General features: G+C 32.5%; 2 protein-coding genes across 3 annotated transcripts in view; one reads left to right on the top strand and one right to left on the bottom strand.

The window, feature by feature from the left end:
* LOC149480633 (uncharacterized) overlaps window positions 1–23,755 on the bottom strand; it is a 52,505-nt gene that overhangs the window by 24,170 nt on the left and 4,580 nt on the right. Inside the window, exons 2-5 of one of the 2 annotated variants that reach the window (XM_089706709.1) lie at window positions 16,606–16,731; window positions 14,203–14,315; window positions 7,845–7,970; window positions 4,416–4,540 (exon numbers count right to left, since the gene is read on the bottom strand). In XM_089706709.1, coding sequence (XP_089562835.1) covers window positions 4,416–4,540; window positions 7,845–7,970; window positions 14,203–14,315; window positions 16,606–16,731 — 490 coding nt within the window. The remainder of the gene's footprint in view (window positions 1–4,415; window positions 4,541–7,844; window positions 7,971–14,202; window positions 14,316–16,605; window positions 16,732–23,755) is intronic. The other variant, XM_089706710.1, reaches the window with a different exon arrangement.
* The window catches only part of LOC149480632 (N-acetylneuraminate lyase-like), a 44,174-nt gene continuing 23,521 nt past the window's right edge, over window positions 3,103–23,755 (top strand). Inside the window, exon 1 of the mRNA XM_089706731.1 lies at window positions 3,103–3,239. Within this exon, the coding sequence (XP_089562857.1) occupies window positions 3,237–3,239 (3 nt within the window). The 5' untranslated portion in view covers window positions 3,103–3,236. The remainder of the gene's footprint in view (window positions 3,240–23,755) is intronic.

Here is a 23,755-nt window from a genome sequence, read left to right as displayed (position 1 = left end):
TACTTTCAGTGTTTTTTCTGATGTGATCAGCATAATAAATAGCATAGGACAGCGCACTTTACTTTGATATTAATAATAATGGTTTTTAGTAAACTCAATACAAGACATACTTACAATTAATAAAAAATATTTTTTATCTAATTATCACTATTATTATTTTGATATCTTCTACATAATAAAACTGGTTAAAACATTTGTATCCGACGTGGCATATCCCTTCCAAGCACTTTTGTTTCATGTCACTACATACACAACGGTATAAACGGCATTACATTGCTCCAATTAAAAATTGTTTGTTGCAAAAAATAGAAGGATATTTGACGTGGAAAAATGTCTGGATATTGAACACAATATTGATGCCAATCAATCATCCTTTTAAATTTGCTTATAGACCGGGAGATACTGACACAAAATTTCGAGTCATTTGTAACAAGGATGGCGGTTCTACAGGGGTCTTAGTACGCAATGACAAAAAGAAAAATGATGGTGTGAACGCTGGTACCGGTGGCTTAGTCGCGTGGGCGTTTGTCGAACTCGTCGGAAAAATAGCGAAAGTCAAACGATTTGTAACACAAAAATTTTAGAATTTACCGATAGCCCATAAAAAAGGAGTAGGCGGTAGTGTCATGCCATACTTTTCCGGTGTGACTTACAGCCCGCCATACCGATGCGAATGTGTTGATTTAAATAAAACAATCATTCAACCATTTGTACCAGGCTAACTTTTGCACAGGTAACTATCGTCGTGCAGCCATTTACGAAAATCGCCATGCCATACTTTTCGGACGATTCCAAATGGTCGCCATACCGCCGAAAATCTGCAAAAAAATTTTATTTCGCCAAACTTTTTGTACCAGTATTGCATTTGGATTTTTGGAGAGTATTTGATAAAATGTGACCATTATTATATTTGCCATACTTCTAGTAGGGGGAAAAAGTGCTGTCATACTTGAAAACTTAATTTATTATTAATTTATATAAGTGAAGATTTCCAACACATAGATCTTTGAAATTTTGTATTTATATTTGTTGATCCTCAAACTTACAGGAAAAATAAGTGCCATACTGTTACAAATCGTTTGACTTTCGCTATTTTCCGACGAGTTCGACTAACGCCCACGCGACTAAGCCGCCGGTACCAGCGTTCACGCCATCGTTTTTAGGGTTCCGTAGCCAAAATGGCAAAAACGGAACCCTTATAGTTTCGTCATGTCCGTCTGTCCGTCTGTCCGTCTGTCCGTCTGTCACAGCCGATTTACTCGGAAACTATAAGTACTACAGTGATGAAATTTGATGGGAATATGTGTTGTATGAACCGCTACAAAAATATGACACTAAATAGTAAAAAAAAGAATTGGGGGTGGGGCCCCCCATACATGTAACTGAGGGATGAAATTTTTTTTTTCGATGTACATACCCGTGTGGGGTATCAATGGAAAGGTCTTTTAAAATGATATAAAGTTTTCTAAAAAACATTTTTCTTAAAGTGAACGGTTTTTGAGATATCAGCTCTCAAAGTCGTAAAAAGTATGTCCCCCCCCCTCTATTTTTATAACTACGGGGTATAAAATTCTAAAAAAAATAGAGGTGATGCATGCTAATTAACTCTTTCAACGATTTTTGGTTTGATCAAAGTATCTCTTATAGTTTTTGAGATAGGTTGATTTAACTGTAATTTATTATATTTGCTGCTACGGAACCCTTTGTGCGCGAGCCCGACTCGCACTTGGCCGGTTTTATTCTTTTTGTCATTGTGTACTAAGACCCCTGTAGAACCGCCATCCTGTTACAAATGACTCGAAATTTTGTGTCAGTATCTCCCGGTCTATTACTAATGTAAGCAAATTATGATACCTTTGTGAATAAAAAGCGGGTAAGAGCGTATTTTAAAACTGTGTATGGGTTCCGTATTTGACTCTAGGTGATAATTGGGAAAAATAATTATGGGAATTTAGAGTTAAATATCAACATCACCTTTAAACATGAATTAGGTACTTTATTTGATCGGTAAGTACATATATTAAATCTCAAACAATCTAGTCCAGGATCCTTCGCCCATTTTTGCACGTGATTACTATCAAGCTAATGTTCCGTGAGTAGCTTTATTTTGATGAGACGCCCAATAATTTCCTGTACGAAACTCTCGATTGTGGTAGCTAACAGAGGTAACAAGGATAAAATGTTTTGATTTGATGGTTCTCAAATATTTATTACTCAATTTGTAGGACAATATGTCTGTTGAATTATATAAATATTAACTAAGTGAAAACAAAAAAATCAGCTGGTTAGTAATCATTTATGATGACCTCGTTATCGATACACATTGGAAAGAGGGGACTCTTTGATCAAACCATAGATTTTGTAGGACAAATATTTTTTCGAATAATTTAGATAATTATCTTGAGATTGAACAAAAAAAAATTCAGTTAGTAATAAATATTTGAAAACCATCAAATCAAAACATTTAATCCTTGTTTCTCTGTTAGCTACCACAATCGAGAGTTTCGTACAGGAAATTATTGGGCGTCTCATCAAAATAAAGCTACTCACGGAAAATTAGCTTGATAGTAATCAAGTGCAAAAATGGGCGATGGATCCTGAACTAATCATGAAGTAACATGAAAAAGAAGGTGCATCCACAAATGTCCACAATCTACATAATATTATCCTAGCTAAGATGACGTAACATAGATATTTTAGCCCCATTATTATTATTTTTATTTAATAAAAAAGTAAAAACGTAAATGGTTTTGAAGTGAAACTTCTTCAGGCGCATTGAGAGTAAAATTTCAAGGTCACATCATGGCGAAAGGCGACGATTCGGTAGGCTCTATCTTTGAATCTTGCCAAAGAAGTTTCACGAACGACACGTGTGCTCGGCACACATGCCTTTTAAAAATATATACCCAATAACACTTATACACACAAATTCTCTCCACTTTCACCCGAGAACCCTAAAACACTAACCATATACAGAATATAGTGTTTATTTAAAAGCTAATTTCAATGTAACAATGTTTCCGTACGCTATAGATATGATACACGATTACACCGGTGATTTTAATAGCTAATTAATTAATGTACTAAGGGGCAATTCGCAAATTGATTGCTAAATTGCAGTAGCTTACCGTATTGTGAACGATTCACATGCACCAATCCAATCGAATATTGTTTATTATTTTCCCGTGAATAATAGATAGATATACATTTAAACGCGCGTTTATTAAGGTGCAGATATGGTAAATATTTTTTTGTGTTTTTATTTGGATTTTTTTAAGGATTGGTGGTGGTGATAAGTGATTATGGTAGTTAATGTTAAAATGTAGTTTTAATGGTTTCTGAAGATGTTTGACGGTAAAGTATTTAGTGCACTATTTTATATAAAATATCCTATTATTCGACCGCGCTCTAATTATTATTTTAAGCACCTAATTTTTGTACATGTAAGTACCTTTCAAGCATGTAAATATACTGCTTTTATAAAATAAGAATATCAATATCATAAGAAAATCGAGTTTGTTTATTATTTAAAATCACAAGTTATATTATTATAAGTTGTAAATGAACGCAGCGGTTCGTTTCGCACTAAGCGTGGTCACAGACTGCATTTCTTTAATTTCTACTGGTACAATATTCGAATAAATTATACAACATAATGCGATTCATTACATCAAAATTATCATAAACTTGTAGTATTAGAAAATTACTAGGAAAGCCGACACTAAAAAATAATTAAGGATCAGACATAACAATATACTAACATTTAAAAAAAATCGTCCCAACCGTTTCTGAAAACTTTGTTTTACAAACACCATGTAAATATAAAAAACAAGTAATAAAGTAAGTTAATCTGAAGTAGGTAATATTACTTAAAAAAATCAGTCAGATGTTATAATTACACCGCCAACTCATTACGTACAGTACCTAATTAAGTAAATTATTTTTAAGGTAACTTCTTAATTCTTATCTATACTATTTCGTAATTATTTATTTATTCATGCTTTATTGCTCTTAAAAATTACAACTACAAAAACAACTACAACAATAACAATTACAAAAACCGTTTTGCAATAACATATACCTATGTATATTTTGATAAAGTTAATACTGTTATAAAAATGTCCACAGTTTAGAGTGGTGACTTAAGAAGTCTATATTTTTATAATTAGCCTTTGATCAGACTTTTGAAGACATGTACGTAGGTATTATATATGTATATGGTAGGTTTTATCCATTTTTGCGTGTCCGTTTGCCAGTTGGCAAAGGCCTCCTCCAATCTCTTCCATTCGGGCCTTTCTATGGCCACTCTAGTCTCTACCCCAAGTTGTACCCGCTACCTGTTTGATGTCATCGTCCCATCTTTAGGACAAAGTAAAGATCCTGATAGAAAAATAAAAAATATAATGTCCACTAACCTGTTTCCTCTAAACAACTTGCTGCTAAAGAATACAGTCACTTCGGGTATATTCAACCCACCGGCGATCAAAAGCGATGACACGAAGTTATCCGCGCCGTCACTCCGAGGCTCAAATATCGGAATCTGCCAACAAGAAACTTAATTTTTTTAGTTATTCTTACTGAAAAAACATCTAAATAGCCGCTTCGCCTCACGGGATAAAACAAATATAAATTATAACCCAGATATGTCACTTAAAATAAAATAAAAAAAATTGAAAAAATGACACTGGAATACTGTTTTCTTACTAGCCGAAATGAATTCACATCCAACAAAAAATATTTTTCAGTATACACCAGTCAACCAAGGAAACAATCAAGAACAAACAACAAATCTTGCTTTCAAGCTAAATAAAATTAAGCTTTTTTTATCACTGCTTTATAAATAAATCCCCAAATATGCGTATACGGCTGCACTGATTTCGATAATGAGCTTTTTGTAGTAGGTAGTTGATAGTGTTTAGTAGTTGTACGGACAATTGTAAAATAGATAACGGGAGTAGAAAACGCGCCGACCATACAAAATTTGAAATTCCAATTTATTTGAGCACAATATAGATTTTGAAAATTCTTATTTGGACGTGTTCGTTATAATTGTCAGCAGACGAATGTTATAGAGGAAAACCTCAAGATATTAACGCCCAAACAAGGCGTTAAGAAAACGCGAAAACAAGCGCCACAGCAAAAATATTTGACGGAAAACAAACGAAGCAGGCTAAAGAACCAAAAAATTCGATGACACGTTTAATCTGCTGACCGTACTTGACCAGATACGGTTTCTTTACCTCCATATAATTGCTCAAAAACTGGCCGAATGATGTATCGGCGTGACGAAACATTAAAGTTATTAATTAAAGAAATTCTATGTATGTCTCGTCTGGATATGTTGGAAATTCTTATATTTATTTTATTCGAATATACAAAAAATAATGCCAAAGATATAATATATCATCTATTCGAGTTAGGGCCGATTTTTCAATGCTTGGATAAAACTTATCCGTCCAATAAAGTATTACACGATAATATTAAAATGCCGCGTAAACTGTCAAATACGGGCAATTAGAATACGTTTTTTAAAATGGTAGTTTTATACATTATTCGACAAATAAGTTTTAACCAAGGATTGAAAAATTGGCCCTTATGCATATTATATTGGCGAGTAATGCATGGTTTCGAATTGTAGCCTAAGCCTAGGCTAGTTATTCATTTTTCTAGAAAAAAGAAACATTTTTACAATCTTAAAAAATAGATGACTACCTAACATGAATTTATAACTAGTGTTTTTTTAATATACTTAAACAAAATAGCATTTGTTAAAAGAATATTTATGTAACTAACTCAAAACGTCACTTATCTATAAATAATAATTTTTATATTTAACACTAGCTTTCCGCCCGCGGCTTCGCCCGCGTTTTCAAAGAAAAACCCGCATAGTTCCCGTTCCCGTGGGATTTCCGGGATAAAACCTATCCTATGTGTTAATCCAAGTTACCCTCTATATGTGTGCTAAATTTCATTGTAATCGGTTCAGTAGTATTTGCGTGAAAGAGTAACAAACATCCATACATCCATACTTTCGCCTTTATATTATAGTAGTAGGATAGTACTCATGGACACTTCTTAATTTATCCGTTAACAATGTAATAGAATTAATATCAGTCTAAAGATCACGGTATGTAATATAAGGTTTTTCTTTCTTTGATGATTTATAGTCTTTGAGTCTCTAGCTGACTCCTAGACTGCCTTGTTTTCTTTTTAGTATGTTAAATGTATTTTTGAGATATTACCTAGTATAGGTAGTATCTATTCTATATGATATTTGTACTTTGTACACGTGTTTCTTACATTGGGACTGCCATAAATAAAATGTTTAAAAGCCCGATAGTAAATAATTAAAAAAATATTACGTTGTTCACCATTTAACTTAAAAAGATACAGAAAGTGGTTTTAGTCACAAAACGAATAAATCAAAAACGGCTAAAAGATTATGATTTTTGGTTTGTTGGATTTCTCTCCAATTGAACAAAGATAATAATAAGTAGGTACTAGGTACCTTGTTAGTTGTTTATTCCCCTATTATTTTATTACACACCCAAGTTTTTATGTTTAATTCATGAAAATATAGTGGTTATCAGTTATCAAATGGTCCTAATTATCTATAATTGCTCTCACAATAAGGTAAAACAATTGCTCCACAGCAATCGATAAATATTAATGTAACTAATTGCGAATGAGAAATTAGAACAATAAGCTACTTAGAGATATCGCATCGCCTTCGTAAATAAGTGTTTATTGTAAGCCGACTATACTATACTTATACTAGTAAAAGCACAGTAAAAGTCTAAAGTTTTTGCATGGTTTTGCGTATAGTCGGTAGTGAAAAATTCATAAAGTATTCTAAAGGTGCCTATAAAGGGGCTATAAAAGAGAGATTTTGTTCTGAGAGATTTTGTTCGTACAAATTCTTGCGACTATAAAGCGCGTCACACACGGTGAAGATACTATAATATTTTATCTTAAGATACTGTTATATTTTATATTACAGTATCTTAACGCATCCGGTATCAGCGTTCGGACCATCATTTTTCTTTTTGTCATTGCGTACTAAGACCCCTGTAGAACCGCCATCCTGTTACAAATGACGCGAAATTTTGTGGGTCATTTACTGTAATATAAAATATAACAGTATCTTAAGATAACATATTATAGTATCTTCGTCGTGTGTGACGCGCTTAATGCAATATCTCGGCAATGTCTCCGGGCTACACTACACAGCAATATTGCAGCAATTGTTGCACTGTATTGAGAGATATAATCGGCAACTTGGCAGCTATACTATTGCAGCACGAAATTGTAAAAAAATTAGCCCCTTTACGAGCACCTTTATACCCCAAATAAAAGTTATAGTCAACCGTATAATAGTTACATACATGTTACATACTTGCGCAGGTCAACCAATCGTAAGTAGGCTAAAGAAATGCCAAAAAAAGATATCATTACACCTTGCATTACACATAAAAATAAATAAATGACAATTATTACTGTTCAAACTTTGTTTGATTCTAAATATTATTGAACAATAAACAAACATAGGTACTCATTCACAGACGGAATTAATAGGCTATTAGCAAAGAATACACGAAAAAGATTAGAAATTAAATACCGTTTACGATATATGCTAGTAAAAACTGATTTATGCATTATTCAATCCGTATCCGTAATCAAATAATAACTTTTAACTACGCAAAACGAAACACATGAAGATTTTATTGATATGAAAAAAGAAAACTCATCTTTAAAAAAAATTTAACTCGCATTCCCATGTACCTTTAGAAAACTGAAAATAAGGAAATAAATACATAGTAAAATATGGATACTAAAGAACATACCTGAGAGCCAGTAAGAACGATGCATTTCCCAATATTTTCGAACATAAAAGACAGCGCGGATGCGGTGTAGGACAGTGTATCTGTACCATGGAGGACCACGAATCCGTCGTACTCACTGTAGTATTTCTGAGAAGAAAATAACTAGTTTATAACCACGACTTTGTTCACAGTTAACATTCACATTTAAATAGGCAAAATTTCTTCGTATTGCACTCAGTTAGGGTTTAGTAGAGCCATATACTCTTCCTAATTCAAATGTATTATGCAGTATGAATTGTGACCGGTTTCACAACTTCTTTATTATTTCTGTTTATTTCATCTGTCAGCTAAAATGGCAATAATATGAAATAAAATATAATATTACTAGCAAACCCGGCGAACTCCGTTTCGCCACCAGAGACTCCTTTTCTTTGCTATAAACCTCACGGAGCCCGAGACCTTTCCAACTAATGCAAAAACGTGGAAATCGGTTCGTGCGTTCTGGAGTTAGCGTCAGTAAGGAAAACCCGACTTATTTTTATATAGTAGATATCAAAACAGTAAAGTAAGTATCAAGTAGGCTATCAGCAAATGGTGAAACCAAGTATACCTTAACAGAAAGATGAACAGTATTGATTTCTTGAAGTCATTTAAGTTCCACTCAATCAAACTCGATCCATATCTCAAATTATTACTGGGAAAGACACTCATACCTACTCGTAAAATTAAATACTTATGTACTTATTATATACAATTATAATTTCTTGTGTAATTTGGCCATTTTAAGGAGGAATAAGATCGTTAACATGTTGTTTAAATTGATTCTGTGATATGCGTTGGAATCTCTTAATGGCAGTGCAGTTACATTGATTTATCTTAATATAGGTCTCCCAGAATCTGATGGCATATTGTTATATATAAAATTAAAAGATTTTCATGTGGCAACTTTATTTGACAACTATCAAATTGGTTGTCAAATTATTAAAGTGGATATCTCATTATTAAGTACAGTATTGTCCACTTATGTAATGTGAGTTGTGACTAATGATATTGAGGACAAAATAAATAATAAGCAGTATCAAGATCGTTCAGTCCATTTTACCTAGAGTTGCACACTCAAAATTTTGATTTCCCTACTTGCCATCAGATTCTGGTTTACCAGCTATATATATTTCTTATATGTATTCTTGTATGAAATTATAAAAACTGACCTGTCAGAGTTTATACTTTCAGTGCTAACATAATACACACTATGATCGCTACTCCTCTAGATTAGAAGAGTCATCTATATATATCTAGTTCTAGTAGATAATTATAGAAAAAGTTATTATTTCATTTTGTACTATACGGAAGATGTCGGGTGAAAAAATTGAGCACTTAAAACAGTAACTATACTCACATAGAAGCACAAATAAAAAATAATATGTTGTTGTACCTACAGTTAACATTACCGTTGGGCGAAAAAAAGGCCACATCTGTTCTTTACCCGCCTACTTTCAGTATCTAAATTACAATTTATGCTTTCTATTTAAAACCTTGAATTAAAAATTTCTATACACACCCATATATTAACAACTCATAGATCTAAAATAATAGCGCTATAATTAAGCACATGGTAAATTGTTTATAAACAAATTATTTCAATATTTCCATAAGCTATCTGGAACGCGAATCGCAACAGGTACTAAAGACAGCCTTTTAAAATTCCAAAGAAATTTCTCAAATGCCATTTAATTGCAGGATGTTTTGAAGAATAATTGCGTTTGAACAATATAAAATAAGCACGTAGTTTTATTAATTTGCCCCCACAAAAGGCGAACAAATTATCATTACTATTTAATAGGGCTTATTACTTTTTATTGGAACTCGTAATAATAGTCTAAACTTTTCCAAAATAATAGAACCTATTTACCTACTACTTTTCAGAATGTATATTAAATTAATATTGTCAGTTATAATACGTTTATTTTTCTGATGTGAAATGCGTAGATACTAAAACGATATTCTCATACTGATCTCTGATTGATTTGATCAAACTGTTTTCTATTAATGTGTCCGCGTAAAGAGCAACTATGGAGTTTCTTGCCGGTTCTCCTCCATAGATACTGCTTTCCGAGTCGGTGGTAGATGTTAAAAATATGCATTGACGTTTTTCAAAAGTGCTTCTCGAAGAAGTCTAATTGAATATCTAAATGTTTGAGTTTGAGTTTGCGTGTAATGTTTTTCTAGCTTTGTTTGTAGCTTACCATAATATTATATCTATAACTATTAGTGTCTGATATATATAAACAAGACCTTTCTGAACTTTGCCTGCTTCATTGGGCTTCAAAATATAATGATTTATCAATTAAGCTTAAAAACTGGAGTTTCATGAAACTTAATCGCAATGATTATACAAGATCAATAAACGCAAAGACTTGTATTTAGTGAATATGAAAGGTTTTATAATTTATTCTATATTTTTATCTTTATTAAAATTAAATAATTATTATCCTATATAAGGATCGAGTTCTGATATCATTTACAACGAATAAAAAAACGCAATGACGAATTAATAGTTCTTAGAATGCCTGTTATTATTACAACTTGTGTTTTTTTAAACCTATAAATTGAGTTGTACTAAAGAATTCCAAACTACCCTTGTTATATAACAATTGTATACATTATCTTCCTTGTTTAAAAACCGCATTTCTTATGATGAAAGCGATGTCTATATTATTAATACATTGGCATTTAAAACGGAATAAATAGAACTATTGTAATACGATGTTAATGCAATATTATTTGTTTGTTTAGAAGTCTTTTTTATAGAGGAGAGACTTATTATTCTCCCACAAATCTTAGTAGATTAGGAATATCCTTCAATTTCTTCAAATAAACATTCCCAATTTTAAAGCAATATTAAAGCAAACGGCGACCAAAAGAAACATTGTAGACATTGTGAAACAATTTTTATCAGTATTGACGACTTTCCTTCAAAAATAAAATATCCTATTGCGCTTTATCTATATACATATACTAGCGACCCGCCCCGGCTTCGCACGGGTGCAATGCTGATACTAAATACACTACAGAAAAATTGTGAACGTTGTATATAAAAACATAACGGCCCGCTCCGGCTTCGCACGGGTATAAAATATATAGCCGGGCGGCCGGCCGGTACCGCCGCAAACGCTACGTCCCGCAATTTTTAAATTTGTAATATCTTCGAAAATATTCACTTAAATCATACGGTGTAAAGGGTCATATAGATCTATATTAAATGAACAATGTATTCAAGGTATTTAATTGGTTAAGGATTAATGCTGAATTGGTTAAAATCGCTTCGAAAATTAGCCATTATTTGTCGTAAAAAGTAAATGACAAAAAAAAGTTATTGTGGGTTATCCATAAGAGATAGACATTAGACATATACCATCGCGGACTTTTCTGTAGACCTTTTCAATGTGTATAATACTTAGTACATTATTTTGATAAAACTCGTAGGGTTCAGCCTGCGTTTGCAATGTAAGCGGAAAGAAATATAATTTTTTACGACATCACATTAGAAACCTCAAAAATAACAGTACTTCTCCACTATTTAATGGATATTATTATACATATAAACCTTCCTCTTGAATCACTCTATCTATTAAAAAAAACCGCATCAAAATCCGTTGCGTAGTTTCAAAGATTTAAGCGTACAAAGGGACATAGGGACATAGGGAAATAGGGACAGGGAAAGCGACTTTGTTTTATACTATGTAGTGATAAAAATGAAACCCGTTTCGCGGTGTCACGGCATCACGTGTGAACGGCTGAACCGATTTCTCTTCTTCTTCTCTCTTTTTGACGTGACAACGTCTTATAATTCGACAGCCGGCTGCACGCACGAAAAAACATGACTCATGCGGCGTTACCTCGCTCTGAGGCGTTCCATGTAGGCTTGAAGTGCAAGCGAGAGCGCGGAACGAGCGACAAAGAAGCACAATAGGCCGTTGTCACGTTCAACTATCGTCAGTAAACCGACTTTACAGACAACCAATTTTTTTTTTTTATTATATTCCTTGAAGTACGAGGATGGTTCTTATGTAGAGAAAACGTAAATATGTACCACGGGCGAACCCGGGGCGGACCGCTAGTGATTGATAAAATTAAATATGACGAACTTTTTGTGTACGTACCTTGTAATTAAAACTTCCGTAATATTTTGGTCCGATGTATCAAAATTGCAAAAGACATTATTCCAAGATTGTTGCACTAATTCTACAAATGCCACTATTATCAATAAACTCTAGTACAAAAACTTAAATGAGTAAAATCGTAATAACCGCAATGCCTTATTTGTAAACAATTAATCGCAATTTACAATCCTGAAGAAGCCAAGTTGGTTGGATTGCGTGAAATTTGCCTCTAATTGATTCCTATCAGGGAACTGCTACGCATAAATTTGCTATCTTAAAGTTCAGCAAAACATTATTGCGAAGGGATTATTCATACTACCTTATATGGAAAGAAGTGTTATTTCCTTGTCTTTATGGTAAATACCTACAATTCGTTATGCGTTCCTAGTTTTATATGTGAAAAAGTACCGGTGATAAGAAACATTTCATTTATGACTATTTCATTTAAAACGTGGCTATTGATAAATGTTATACCTACATGGTCTTATCAAAAATATTTCTTACTAGCGGTCCGCCCCGGCTTCGCCCGTGGTACATGTTTACGTTTTCTCTCCATAAGAACCATCCTCGTACTTCAAGGAATATAATAAAAAAAGAATTATCGAAATCGGTTCAGCCGTTCTCGAGTTATGCGCTTACCAACACATTTTGCGATTCATTTTTATATTATATAGATAATAATCTAATAATATTAATATTAATTTATATTAATCTAATATTTCTTAATTCATAAAGAGTTTAAAATTTTTTTATGTAAGAGGTATTGTAGGTATATAATTTGCAAAATTAAATTTAATAAAGTTTTATTTATTTTGTAATATTTCTCTCAAATTATGCTTAATAAATACTAGGTAGGTATTTAGTATAGGCATAATTTACCTGTACATACAAATCATGAAGCAATATATAATTGTTAATGTTATTATCTGTAAAGCCTATTTAATAATTGTACATCATTTACAAAATAGCGCTGATAACTACATGTAATTTTGATATAACTAGATATAATTTTGGATAAATCGGCGCGGAAAGTCAATCAAAACGGGTCTAACTTTTATCCGCTGAAGTTTCATAATAATTTGTATCACGCATACAATAAAATTATGTGGAGCACGCAACAACAAAGGTCAGTTTAATTAAAACATAGCACTTAAGTTCTACATCTAGAAAGTTAAAGGTTTTGTTAACAAGCTATAGCAAGGCGTTACAACTAATTGCACCTTGTTTGCTAATTGTTACGTTTCTATCAATTGCTATTTAACAGACTGCAGGGGAGGTTAACAATATAAGTACTACATTCCTTCCATGGCCTCATAGATTATTCTGTAATCTGTGCTAGCTTTCCGCCTGGAGCTTCGCCCGCGTAGTCAAAGAAAAACCCGCATCGTTCATCGTCAAAGAAAAACAGTTTCCGTTTTCGTGAAATTTCCGTGATAAAACCTATCATATGTCCTGGTCTCAGGTCTCAAGCTATATAGATAGTACAGCGGTATCATTTCATCATCATCGGTGATTTAGGCGTAAAGAAGAGAGTTATAGTTATAATAATATAATACGTATAGACATAACTTCTTTTTAAGAAGTGTGCGTACGTACATCAAGTCAAAACGCAAAACTAGTATTAATAAAAGTCTATTATAATATTGATCGTTTAATATTATAGTAATCAAGGACGGCTAAACGCATCCGCGATACGCCGGATGTGTATGTCAATGCGTCTATAACGCATCGGCGCGTATCCGTTTATATAATATTATGTATATTTTGTTTAATAGTAAATAATAAGCCCCATTAATATAAGAACGAAGTGTGTAAAATTGAAGGCGGTATTTACAAGTAATAAATATTTTATTGATTGGCTGTTTTATTACCATTAGAAATTATTTACGAGTATATATAACCATAATAATAGCCCTTCGGTATTTTGAATATAAATTTAAAAAAAAACATAAAAACAGAAACTTTGTCCGTGGCTTTGCTCGCGTGTATCGTAATTCGTATCAAATGTTAGAAAATCTTGTAAATGGAAGAATTGTTCATGTTGTTGAAAACGAGCTATACCTACTTCTCCCATTTACAATATCACAAAATTCTTATTAGTTTATAGATATTTGATGGAATACAAAATATCCCTGGACTATGTTGATGTTTTTTTTTTTCATATAATTTTTACATAATATTTATAAATAAAAATAATTTTTGTAAGGATGACTTACCATGATATCTTCCGCTATTCGGATCCATTCCACTTCAGTCATGTTGGACGAATCCAAGAGAGTTTCATATTCTATGATTTTGTAGCAAATCCTTAAGTCAATCTCTTTGGCCTCTATACATGTAACAAGATTTTCATTTTAATGGCTAAATAAAATAAATGAAACATTCTTAAAAGTTTATTTGGTTCTTTTCGTGAGTGTGAAAAATTAGAACATTTTAAATATCATTATTGATTATATGAAAATGTAGTACCTAGTACTTCTTTAAGAAATATTTTATTAGTTAATAGATTTTAAACATTTTTTGAATCAACTTGCTTTTCAAAAGACCACTTATTTACCAAATATTTTCATACTAAAAACGCAAAATAAATCTTATCTAAAGATATGACGTTGTTTGCTTTTATTCTTGCGTTCGAAGATCTTTCATCAATCCATTTATAGATGTAAAAATAAACATATTACATAACTGAACTGATTGTTTATAATAAGATCATTGAAAAAACTTTAAAAACGACTATAAAATGGTTATAAAAGGAGACGTCTGATGCCGTCTGAAGTAAAAGTAGCCGAAAACTTAGGCTACTTTTACTGAATTTTGGACATTTAGTCATTGATGACCTTAGATTTTGATGACTATCGCAAAAAAGCTCCTGTAAGTTGTAACGCAACAAAAACACAGGCATAAAATAATCTAGTATCATAAAATAATCTAGTATGTACTTATAAATTGATAAAACTGAAAAGTATATACTGGTTGAATTAAAAATATGTTTTGTGTTGGATAGTCCTTTTATTGATGACGACTACCAACGTAGAATCTAAAGCGAGAAAAATATTACTTTTGAGAAGAGTCGAAGTTACAAACTGTCTTATTTTATAATATTGTTTAACAGAATTGCGGTTTTTAGTTAGAAATAGAAATAGAAAGCGATTTATTTGCCACCATGTAAAAAAATATAAATATTAATAATCTAACACAGAACAGGAAAAAATATATAGCAATGGTGGCAAAAAGGACTCCCCGTCAGCAAAGCAGCAATCATTAATTAAAATGTATTGCTGCACTGATTTTCAGAGGAGACCACGTGACTGTACAGATGCAATGATTCAGTACTAAATGATACATATACATATAATTATGACAGTGTGTTTATGTAGCATATGTAGAGACAATATATTATGTGCACCTTAATTTTATTTTGCGACCAGTGGGAGAGTGTTAGATATTATATTAATACTATATTTAAATAGATAACATATATAAAGACACGATGAAGTTTCTATCACGGAGCAGAAGCTTCCTCCGTGCGTTCTTATAATTTTTATCACTCTGCATAAAGAACATTTCCACATGGGCCATGTCGCGGGTAATATCAATATGTAATTTAGTAATTTAGTAAGTAATAAGAAATAAATAGATAACTTCACAATTCCCATTAAATTATCATTATGAAACATTACGCAATACAATTTTGATAGGCAAATAGTTGTTATTATTTATTACTGTATTACATATCGATGTTACAGTCAAAACTCATTATCGGTCAAAACCATTTTTGTCTGCAAAAATCAGTCAAAAACGTTTTGAATTTAGAACGATTTCAAATCGTTTGTGACTGCATAGACAAAGAGACAATAAGCGAAAACATACACATAGTAACTACTTACATATTTTTTTTTAGTGAAGGTAAAATAGGTAAGCGAGGAGAGAAGTGACAAGCGTGTTGTGTAGGTTGTTTATAAAAAAGCGACATAAAGGCGTTTACCACTCAAATACAAAATAATATTGTTATACAACGACATGCATGTTAAATGTGTATCGTCAAATTTCAGCTGAATTATTTTATAAGTACCTAACTATGTAAAACATTTATTTTATTTTCAATTTTAAACTTTACTTTTTATGTTAAAGATAGATTTTACTAACGTCAAGTTAAAATCATGTCAGTAATCGTCAGCGTCGTTTAAAAACGTTTCTAACTGATGTTTGCAGTCAAAATTGGTTTTGACCGACAATGAGTATTGACTGTAACATCCACACTGATAAGGGAAAACAAAATGTTGTATTGTGCAACAGAACCTTATCTTTGCACCGGTTCATTCCATTTATACCAATGACTTTTATGATCTATAATAGTTTAATGTTGACTGATTGTATGTAGTTTCTCCTCGTTTAGGATAAAAGTTAAAAATATTTTTTTATTATGTGTTTGAGTATGAGACATACGACATGCGTTATAAAAAATAAATAATAATATACAAATAGTGTATCATATATGTGTGTAGACATATATTAGTTTAAAAATTTCAGTTTCATTTATGAAAAAAATCAAAATATTTTTAATTTTGATTATCATTTTAATGTAACAGTTAACAAGTTATCATAAATACAATACTTACCTGGTAATACTAAAAATGAAGTGTCGAAATCTGTGTCGCTTAATCTGTGCCTCCAGTATACATTGTCATGTAGTTGTGGGTACCCTCGGATCAAATTCTCGAAAGCTCCTTTCTGTGGTATTAAAACTGAAAGAAAAATATTTTTATTGTAACTATAATAAGAGGTACCTATATTAATTTTAGAAATTCGGAAAACTCTGAAGCTGAAAATAGAGGGATTGCTATCAACATCTATTTCCTATTGCATAGAATAGAATATGTACAATGAATTTCTATATCAACAACAAGTACCTATGCGATCTCGCTCTGGTATAGAAAATTTGAAAAGTAGAAAGGGACGATATATAACCATGCGAATGACGACGTATTATCTATACTAATATTATTATAAAGCTAGAGTTTGTTTGTTTGAACGCGCTTTAATGAGGAAGGCATATAATATACGAAGGCATCCATACTAATATTATAAATGCGAAAGTAACTCTGTCTGTCTGTCTGTTACTCAATCACGCCTTAACTACTGAACCAATTTGCATGAAATTTGGTATAGAGATATTTTGATACCCGAGAAAGGACATAGGATAGGTTTTATCCCGGAAATCCTACGGGAACGGGTTTTTCTTTGAAAACGCGGGCGAAGCCGCGGGCGGAAAGCTAGTATACCTATATATAAATCACGCTAAGACCAATAGGAGCGGAGCACTGCGGGTAAAACCGCGGAGCACAGGTAGATGGAAATAAATTGCTTGTTGTTGATTGTAATCATATTTGGTTGTTAAAGAATACGTTTTGCAGGTCGCTAAGCGACAAAGTCCCTAGAAATAAATAATATGTAGTTTAAAAAAACTAAAAAACACGCTTTTCATAGAAAACCGAACTAAAAAATAGAAAATTTTATCAAATTATTGTATTGTCAATTGTCATCAGTCCTCAATAAATCTACAAAGTTTGAACGAAATCTGGCCGTTTAAAGTGGGTCAAAATCGCGCCCAAAGAAGTCGGTTACAAACATATAGTCGGTTACAAACATACAGGTGAAGCTAATATAAAGCGTGTAAAAAAGATACCTTTTGAGTTTTGAGAAGCTATTCCTGTATTTTTGAGCAAATTGAAACAGATGTTATGATAATCTCTTTCGAAATTAATCGTATGCCAATATGTTTCTATTATACGAATAATAACGAAATATAAAAAAGTAGTAGGTAACTCAACAGATGATTTGCTGCAGCGTCAGCTTATAATAATTACCTATAAAAGATCGCATGGTTATCAGCAACATTTTAAAGTATAAAACCTCTAAACATCAAAATATAACTTTCTCAACTCAACAAAAATCCACCTAGCCTTGTAATAATAAGAAATTAAGTTTAGAATAATCAATCGGCCTTCACAAATTAGGTTCAAAATTTAAATTGTTAATAATTAGCAAGCGGTTGTAACTTGTAGCACGCGCACGCGTAGTAGCCAGCTTTATAAATTCGCCATTCATTATCACTCACGCATCAATAATGTTTGTAATGAAGCCTTCAATAGTAATTAAGTATATTTGATAAATAATTTGGAAAATCCAAAAGTGCACGCCTCATAATTTTTTTTTATAAATATTTATTAATTATTATTTTTGTTTATTTAATAACAATTAAACCACATCGAATCAGACCCTGAAAAATGAAAGGGTTCTATTCCTGAGCATACTCAAGCGTAAGAGAAAAAAAAAGACTCGATTAGTAAAGTATTTCGGTCGCTATCGTGTTAACAAGAAAAAGGATCCGCACATACAGACACACGGACGTCCAAGACAGAACTTTTTTAAACTGTTTTTTAACTAGTTTAAATAACAAAAATGACATCAAAAATATCATGAACGTTAAAAATAGTGTTTTTTCTTAATATGTGTGTGTATGTATTATCTTACAAGTGCAATGTATGATACATAAACTATAAAGACATTTTAAGTTTGAAAAATCAGATGTTTTGCGCGAAGTGACAGTAGTACCCACCTCAACGCTTCGCTTATGAGGCGTGCAATAAACGCCGGTAATAATTTTAACAGTCGAAAATGTTTATTAAACAGTCAAATCTTCTTATATATAAAATTCTCGTGTCACAATGTTAGTCTGCATACTCCTCCGAAACGGGTGGACCGATTCTCATGAAATTTTCTGTGCATATCGGGTAAGTCTGAGAATCGGCCAACATCTATTTTTCATATGTACCACGGGCGAAGCCGGGGCGGACCGCTAGTATATTTATTTTATTCTCAGTATCAAACTATGTATTTCATTCCCAAACGACACGTTCTTGTCAAAACTTTGACCGACAAGAAATTAAATAAATAGGATATATGTACCTCTTTAATAGGTGTAAGAATTCGTCTTACCTTTAACATTTTTTTTTTGTAACATTATCACGATCAAGACTGTTTTACCCGATGCTAAGAAATCATCAATGCATTTGCTATTTTAAAAATAATTACTTTAAGCATCTTTAAGTCAAAAACACACCTAATTTTACTTCCGTTCTCATTTTACTTCCGGTAATATACCTAGAGATTACCGAATTAAAACAAAATTTTCTGAACCAATTTTATCTTCCTCATGCAACCTTAGGTTTATTTGAAATTTATATTACCTACCTACTTTATAAGAATAACTACCGTTTTCGTTTTTCTTTGAGACTTCTTTCCGAAAATAATTAAGGTATCGATATCATATTTATTTATAACTTTTAAGACGATTCAATGGACATTTCTAGAACTGCAGTTGACTCAATATTTAGTTTGTAAACTCATCTACAGGCGAAAAGGACACATACGTTTTAGTTTAGCGAAACCGTTACTGACTACAGTAATGATTGAAACCCCATTATTTGCAACGTCTGTAATACTACCTACCACAGTATTAATACTACTATAAATAAAATACCCACTATTATTGCTCACAAACAACATGTTTTGAAACATGAATAATTTCTTGAGCAAATATCTACGATCCTTTAAATAAACTCCTATAGCACGAACAAGCACGAAGTTGTTTCGCAAATATTTATGTTGCATTCAGTCTATTTAGTATATTTAATAAGTGTTATGTTGTTATGACGTTCATTTGCAGGAGTAATTGACTAGGTACATGATATTTTCTATGGCTGTTATTTTCAAACTGATTCAAACTCAAACTCAAACATTTATTTATTCAATTAGACTTCTTCCAAATATCTGCTCATAGTCCGTTGACTGATCGCAGATGTTAATAATTATAAAAAAAAAATTAGACTTCTTATATGAGCACTTTTGAATCGTCATAATATTTTTAAACATTTACCACCGATTCATTATTGTTATCTATAGAACAAGTGAATACCGAGTTATAGCCTAAGGCCTAAGCCCTAAGTAGACGAAGAATCGTTACGTCAGACGAGGAATTAGGCGCATATGTATCATCTAATGTAAATATTGTCTCGACACTGAAGCCGTGAGATAATACAAGCATTATCTACACTGAATTCTTAATTTTTTTGGCAAACATTAACGCAACGCAAACGCTTCTAACCAAAAAATACCGATCAAACGGCTATATATCCATTATCCAGCCCAGTCTTCAATAACCATTATTCCGATATTTTATATTTTACTAGCTTTCCGCCCGCGGCTTCGCCCGCTTTGTCTAAAACATAATAAAACCTTCCTCTTGAATCTATTAAAAACACAATTAAAAAGCATCAAAATCCGTTGCGTAGATTTACATATTATGGACATAGGGACAGAGAAAGCGACTTTGTTTTATACTACGTAGTGATGGTAAAAGATTTTTTAATAAAACTTCTATGTATCTAACACAAAGTTGTCACATGCTAGTCACGCACTCATCCATACTATAGATACCTAATTAATAAATAATTCAATCAATTTCGAGACACGGATTGTTATAAGGTCATGCTCCATATCGTTAAAATTGTACAGTAAAAATATTACAATAATTATTGTAGTTTTATCCGGAAATACAAATTATTTTTCTTTGCAAAAATAGAAAGTTTTTGGTCAAATCGTTTAGCTACATTTACCTGCAAAGTTAGTTTAGTTGTTAACCTCTTTTACGGTAAGCATAATTAGAATAGGTACTCATTAAATACAGTTCCCGATTTCTATTTTTCCAAATATTTCAGTTTTAATTAAATATCATTTTCTTATTTCAGGCTTTCCATTTATATTTTTAATTTTTTACGTTAATTGAGAGGGCAAACCACATTTGCTTGCTAGATTCCGCTACTATAGGCACGACCTTGCGAATTAGAAGGGGCCAAATGAACCTATTAGCTCTTATCAATGTCCTATTTAAAGCAATTTACCCATTGATTCCTACATTTGAAGGTCAACTATCACGCTCTCGTGGATAGGAAGAAATTATTGTTTATAGCAATTTCTACTATCTTTCTAGGTTGGTAGGTATGTCAATATTTAGATAGGTATGTAGGTTATTGTTATAGAGAGGAATACCGAACCGATTGCCGACTCGCCTAAGTAGCTAGATAAACAATAAACACAGAACATACTAAAAAATACAAATAAACATGAAATCAAGAACGCACATCACTTATAGTCGCGGCCACGTCCCCTCCCTAATGCTGGCAGATGTCAGTCTATTGCGCGGGAAGAAAGCAGTGTGACGCGACATTCCGTTTGGCTAGATTATAAGCTATTAATTCATTAAAAGTCTTTATTTAATATCTTATTAGTATGTATTTGTATTACCATGGACTCATAATATTACTTATAACGGGTGATTTTTTAAGAGGTATAGGATTTGATTTTCAAAAAAAACACATAAAATTTGAAAAAAATTATGTAATCTATAATGGAATCGATAGAACGATCAATATAATTTAATGTTTGAAGATGATTTCATGCAAATGCTGGCCGCGGCTCCGGTTTAGATGGCCCATTCGCAAGGCCTAATTTCGGCACACTCTCTACAACATATCGGCCGGTATATCACGAATAAATGCTTCAATATTGGCTACCAGTGTGTTAATTGTTGCTGGTTTATCCCTGTAGGCATAAGAAATATTCCAAAGGCGTTAGATCACATGATCTAGGCGGCCAATCGACGGGCCCAAAACGTGAGATAAACTGTTCGCCGAAGGCGGTTCTCAATTGGGCTATTGTTTCGCATACCGTGTGGCATGTGGCACCGTCTTTTTGTAACCACGTGTGAGGCATGTCCAATTCTTCCATTTTGGGCAAAAAAAAATCGCCAATCGATGAAGTGCATCGCGCACTTCTTAACCGACTTCACACTCTCTTAACCGAGCATGCATTTTGATAGTAAAATTCAATAATTTGCAAGCGTTGTTCGTTCGTAAGTCGATTCATGGTTAAATTATAGACCAAACTGAACAAGTTTGATAAAGACACAAGACACGATTCACGCGTGATCTATCAAAAACAGTATTGCCAAAAAGATACCAGCAAAAAAATCACCATTTATATCCTAGTCTGGTAAATAAGCTACATCACTGCAAAGTATCATCAAAAACGTTCAGTGATTTCCGGTGAAAGAGTAAAAAAAATATCCATACATTCTTACAACTTCCGCATTTATAATATTAGTAGGATCATTTAATCTGCATATTTTCACAATATTCGTTCGTATCGAGTGATGTGTGTAGTTTTTAAGGAACATAAGACGTAAACAACTTAATTAATTCGCACGTTAATTAGATTTCTAAACCTCGACCCGAGATTATAACGTGCTGTCCGCTCTGCTACTGTTTCAAAACTATCCACTACTTGCGGTTTTTAGAAACACAAGGTCATACACATTATAAGTCAGTAGAAAAATAGAAATCATGCATTTTGGAACAGTTGTACTAAAATAAATAGACTAATCAAGAGATAGAAACAATCGAATGTTTTATATAAATTATAGATAATTTTATAACTAGTAGACCCGGCAAATAATCTGAACGGAAACGTTTCACATCCATATTGATATAAAAAAAGACGGGTTGCACTCCGGGAGTGCCGGCAGAAGTGAAAACTTGATTATTAACGTTCAGCATGTTTGATATTTTGGAATGGTATCCGACATCCGTCTTACGCATGGAATATAAGGGCTAAAAAATAAAAATAAAAATAAAAAAAACATCCGTCTTACGCTTTTTCGATCAGGCCGTGTCCTGACGCCCAACGCCGCTAAAGAAGTTTTCACTTCAAAAATATTTTACAAGGAGGAGGTAGATAACAAACACTATGACACGAGAATTTGATAGACAAACCTATCTTTTATTTTACAAAACTACAATGGGTTTGAAAAGCAATTTATCCATCGAATACTTGACTTTACACGCTTGCTATAGTACATACTCTAAGCTTTGTTAACAGTTAACACACTCTAACCACGCTCGCTGTAAACATCGTAAGTAGGTACTACCTATAATATTATAATAATATATTCATTGCAGTATTCATGGGGTTTTAAGCCTAGTAAAGCTTTATAAATACTCTAGAAAAACATACAAGAAACTGCTCAACCATTATAGTGATTCGATTAAGAAGAAAAAGTCTTGCATTACCGATTCCCTTTTTTACACTCCTCCGGCACTCCCGGAATAGTTCAAATTTAAAACGTAGTTTTCCGTTGATACTCTCGCATTTTTTTATACTTAGTTAACTACTGTTATGGTTTCTTCCTCTTGGTTTACATAAAATGTTTAAAATAATTGTGTCGTGTTGTGGGAAAGTACTAAAAATACTGAACATAACTTTAACTGAAAAGAAACATTCCTTTTTCTTAAGAAATGGAACTGCATTTAAAGATCTTCGAAAATTAAATTGCCATTGCCGGGAATCGAACTACCTACCTAACTCAAGCGCGGATCCAGGGGGGGGGGGGTCACACGGGGTCATGACCCCCCCTGGGCTAGGTCCACGACCGCCGACGACAGCCGACGAGGAATAAAGTGTAATGGTAAAGTTGTATGTAATTAATTTTTTTCTACAACTGTTGCTGTTACACTTTTCACACAAAACCTCAAATATCGAAATATCCCAGTTCGTGGATAAGACATAAAATAACAAATTTTTTTTTCAAATGAACACTATAAAATACAGTCAAATTACAACAAAAAATCGGCCAAGTGCGCGTCGGACTCG

This window comes from Colias philodice, chromosome 18 (genome assembly GCF_061535455.1).
Source record: "Colias philodice isolate Cphi_HAF_F1 chromosome 18, ilColPhil1 Martin Lab GWU primary, whole genome shotgun sequence".
In the NCBI taxonomy this organism is placed as follows: domain Eukaryota; kingdom Metazoa; phylum Arthropoda; class Insecta; order Lepidoptera; family Pieridae; genus Colias; species Colias philodice.
Note: the sequence above shows the minus strand (reverse complement) of the source record. Positions and strands in the feature narration are given on the sequence as shown.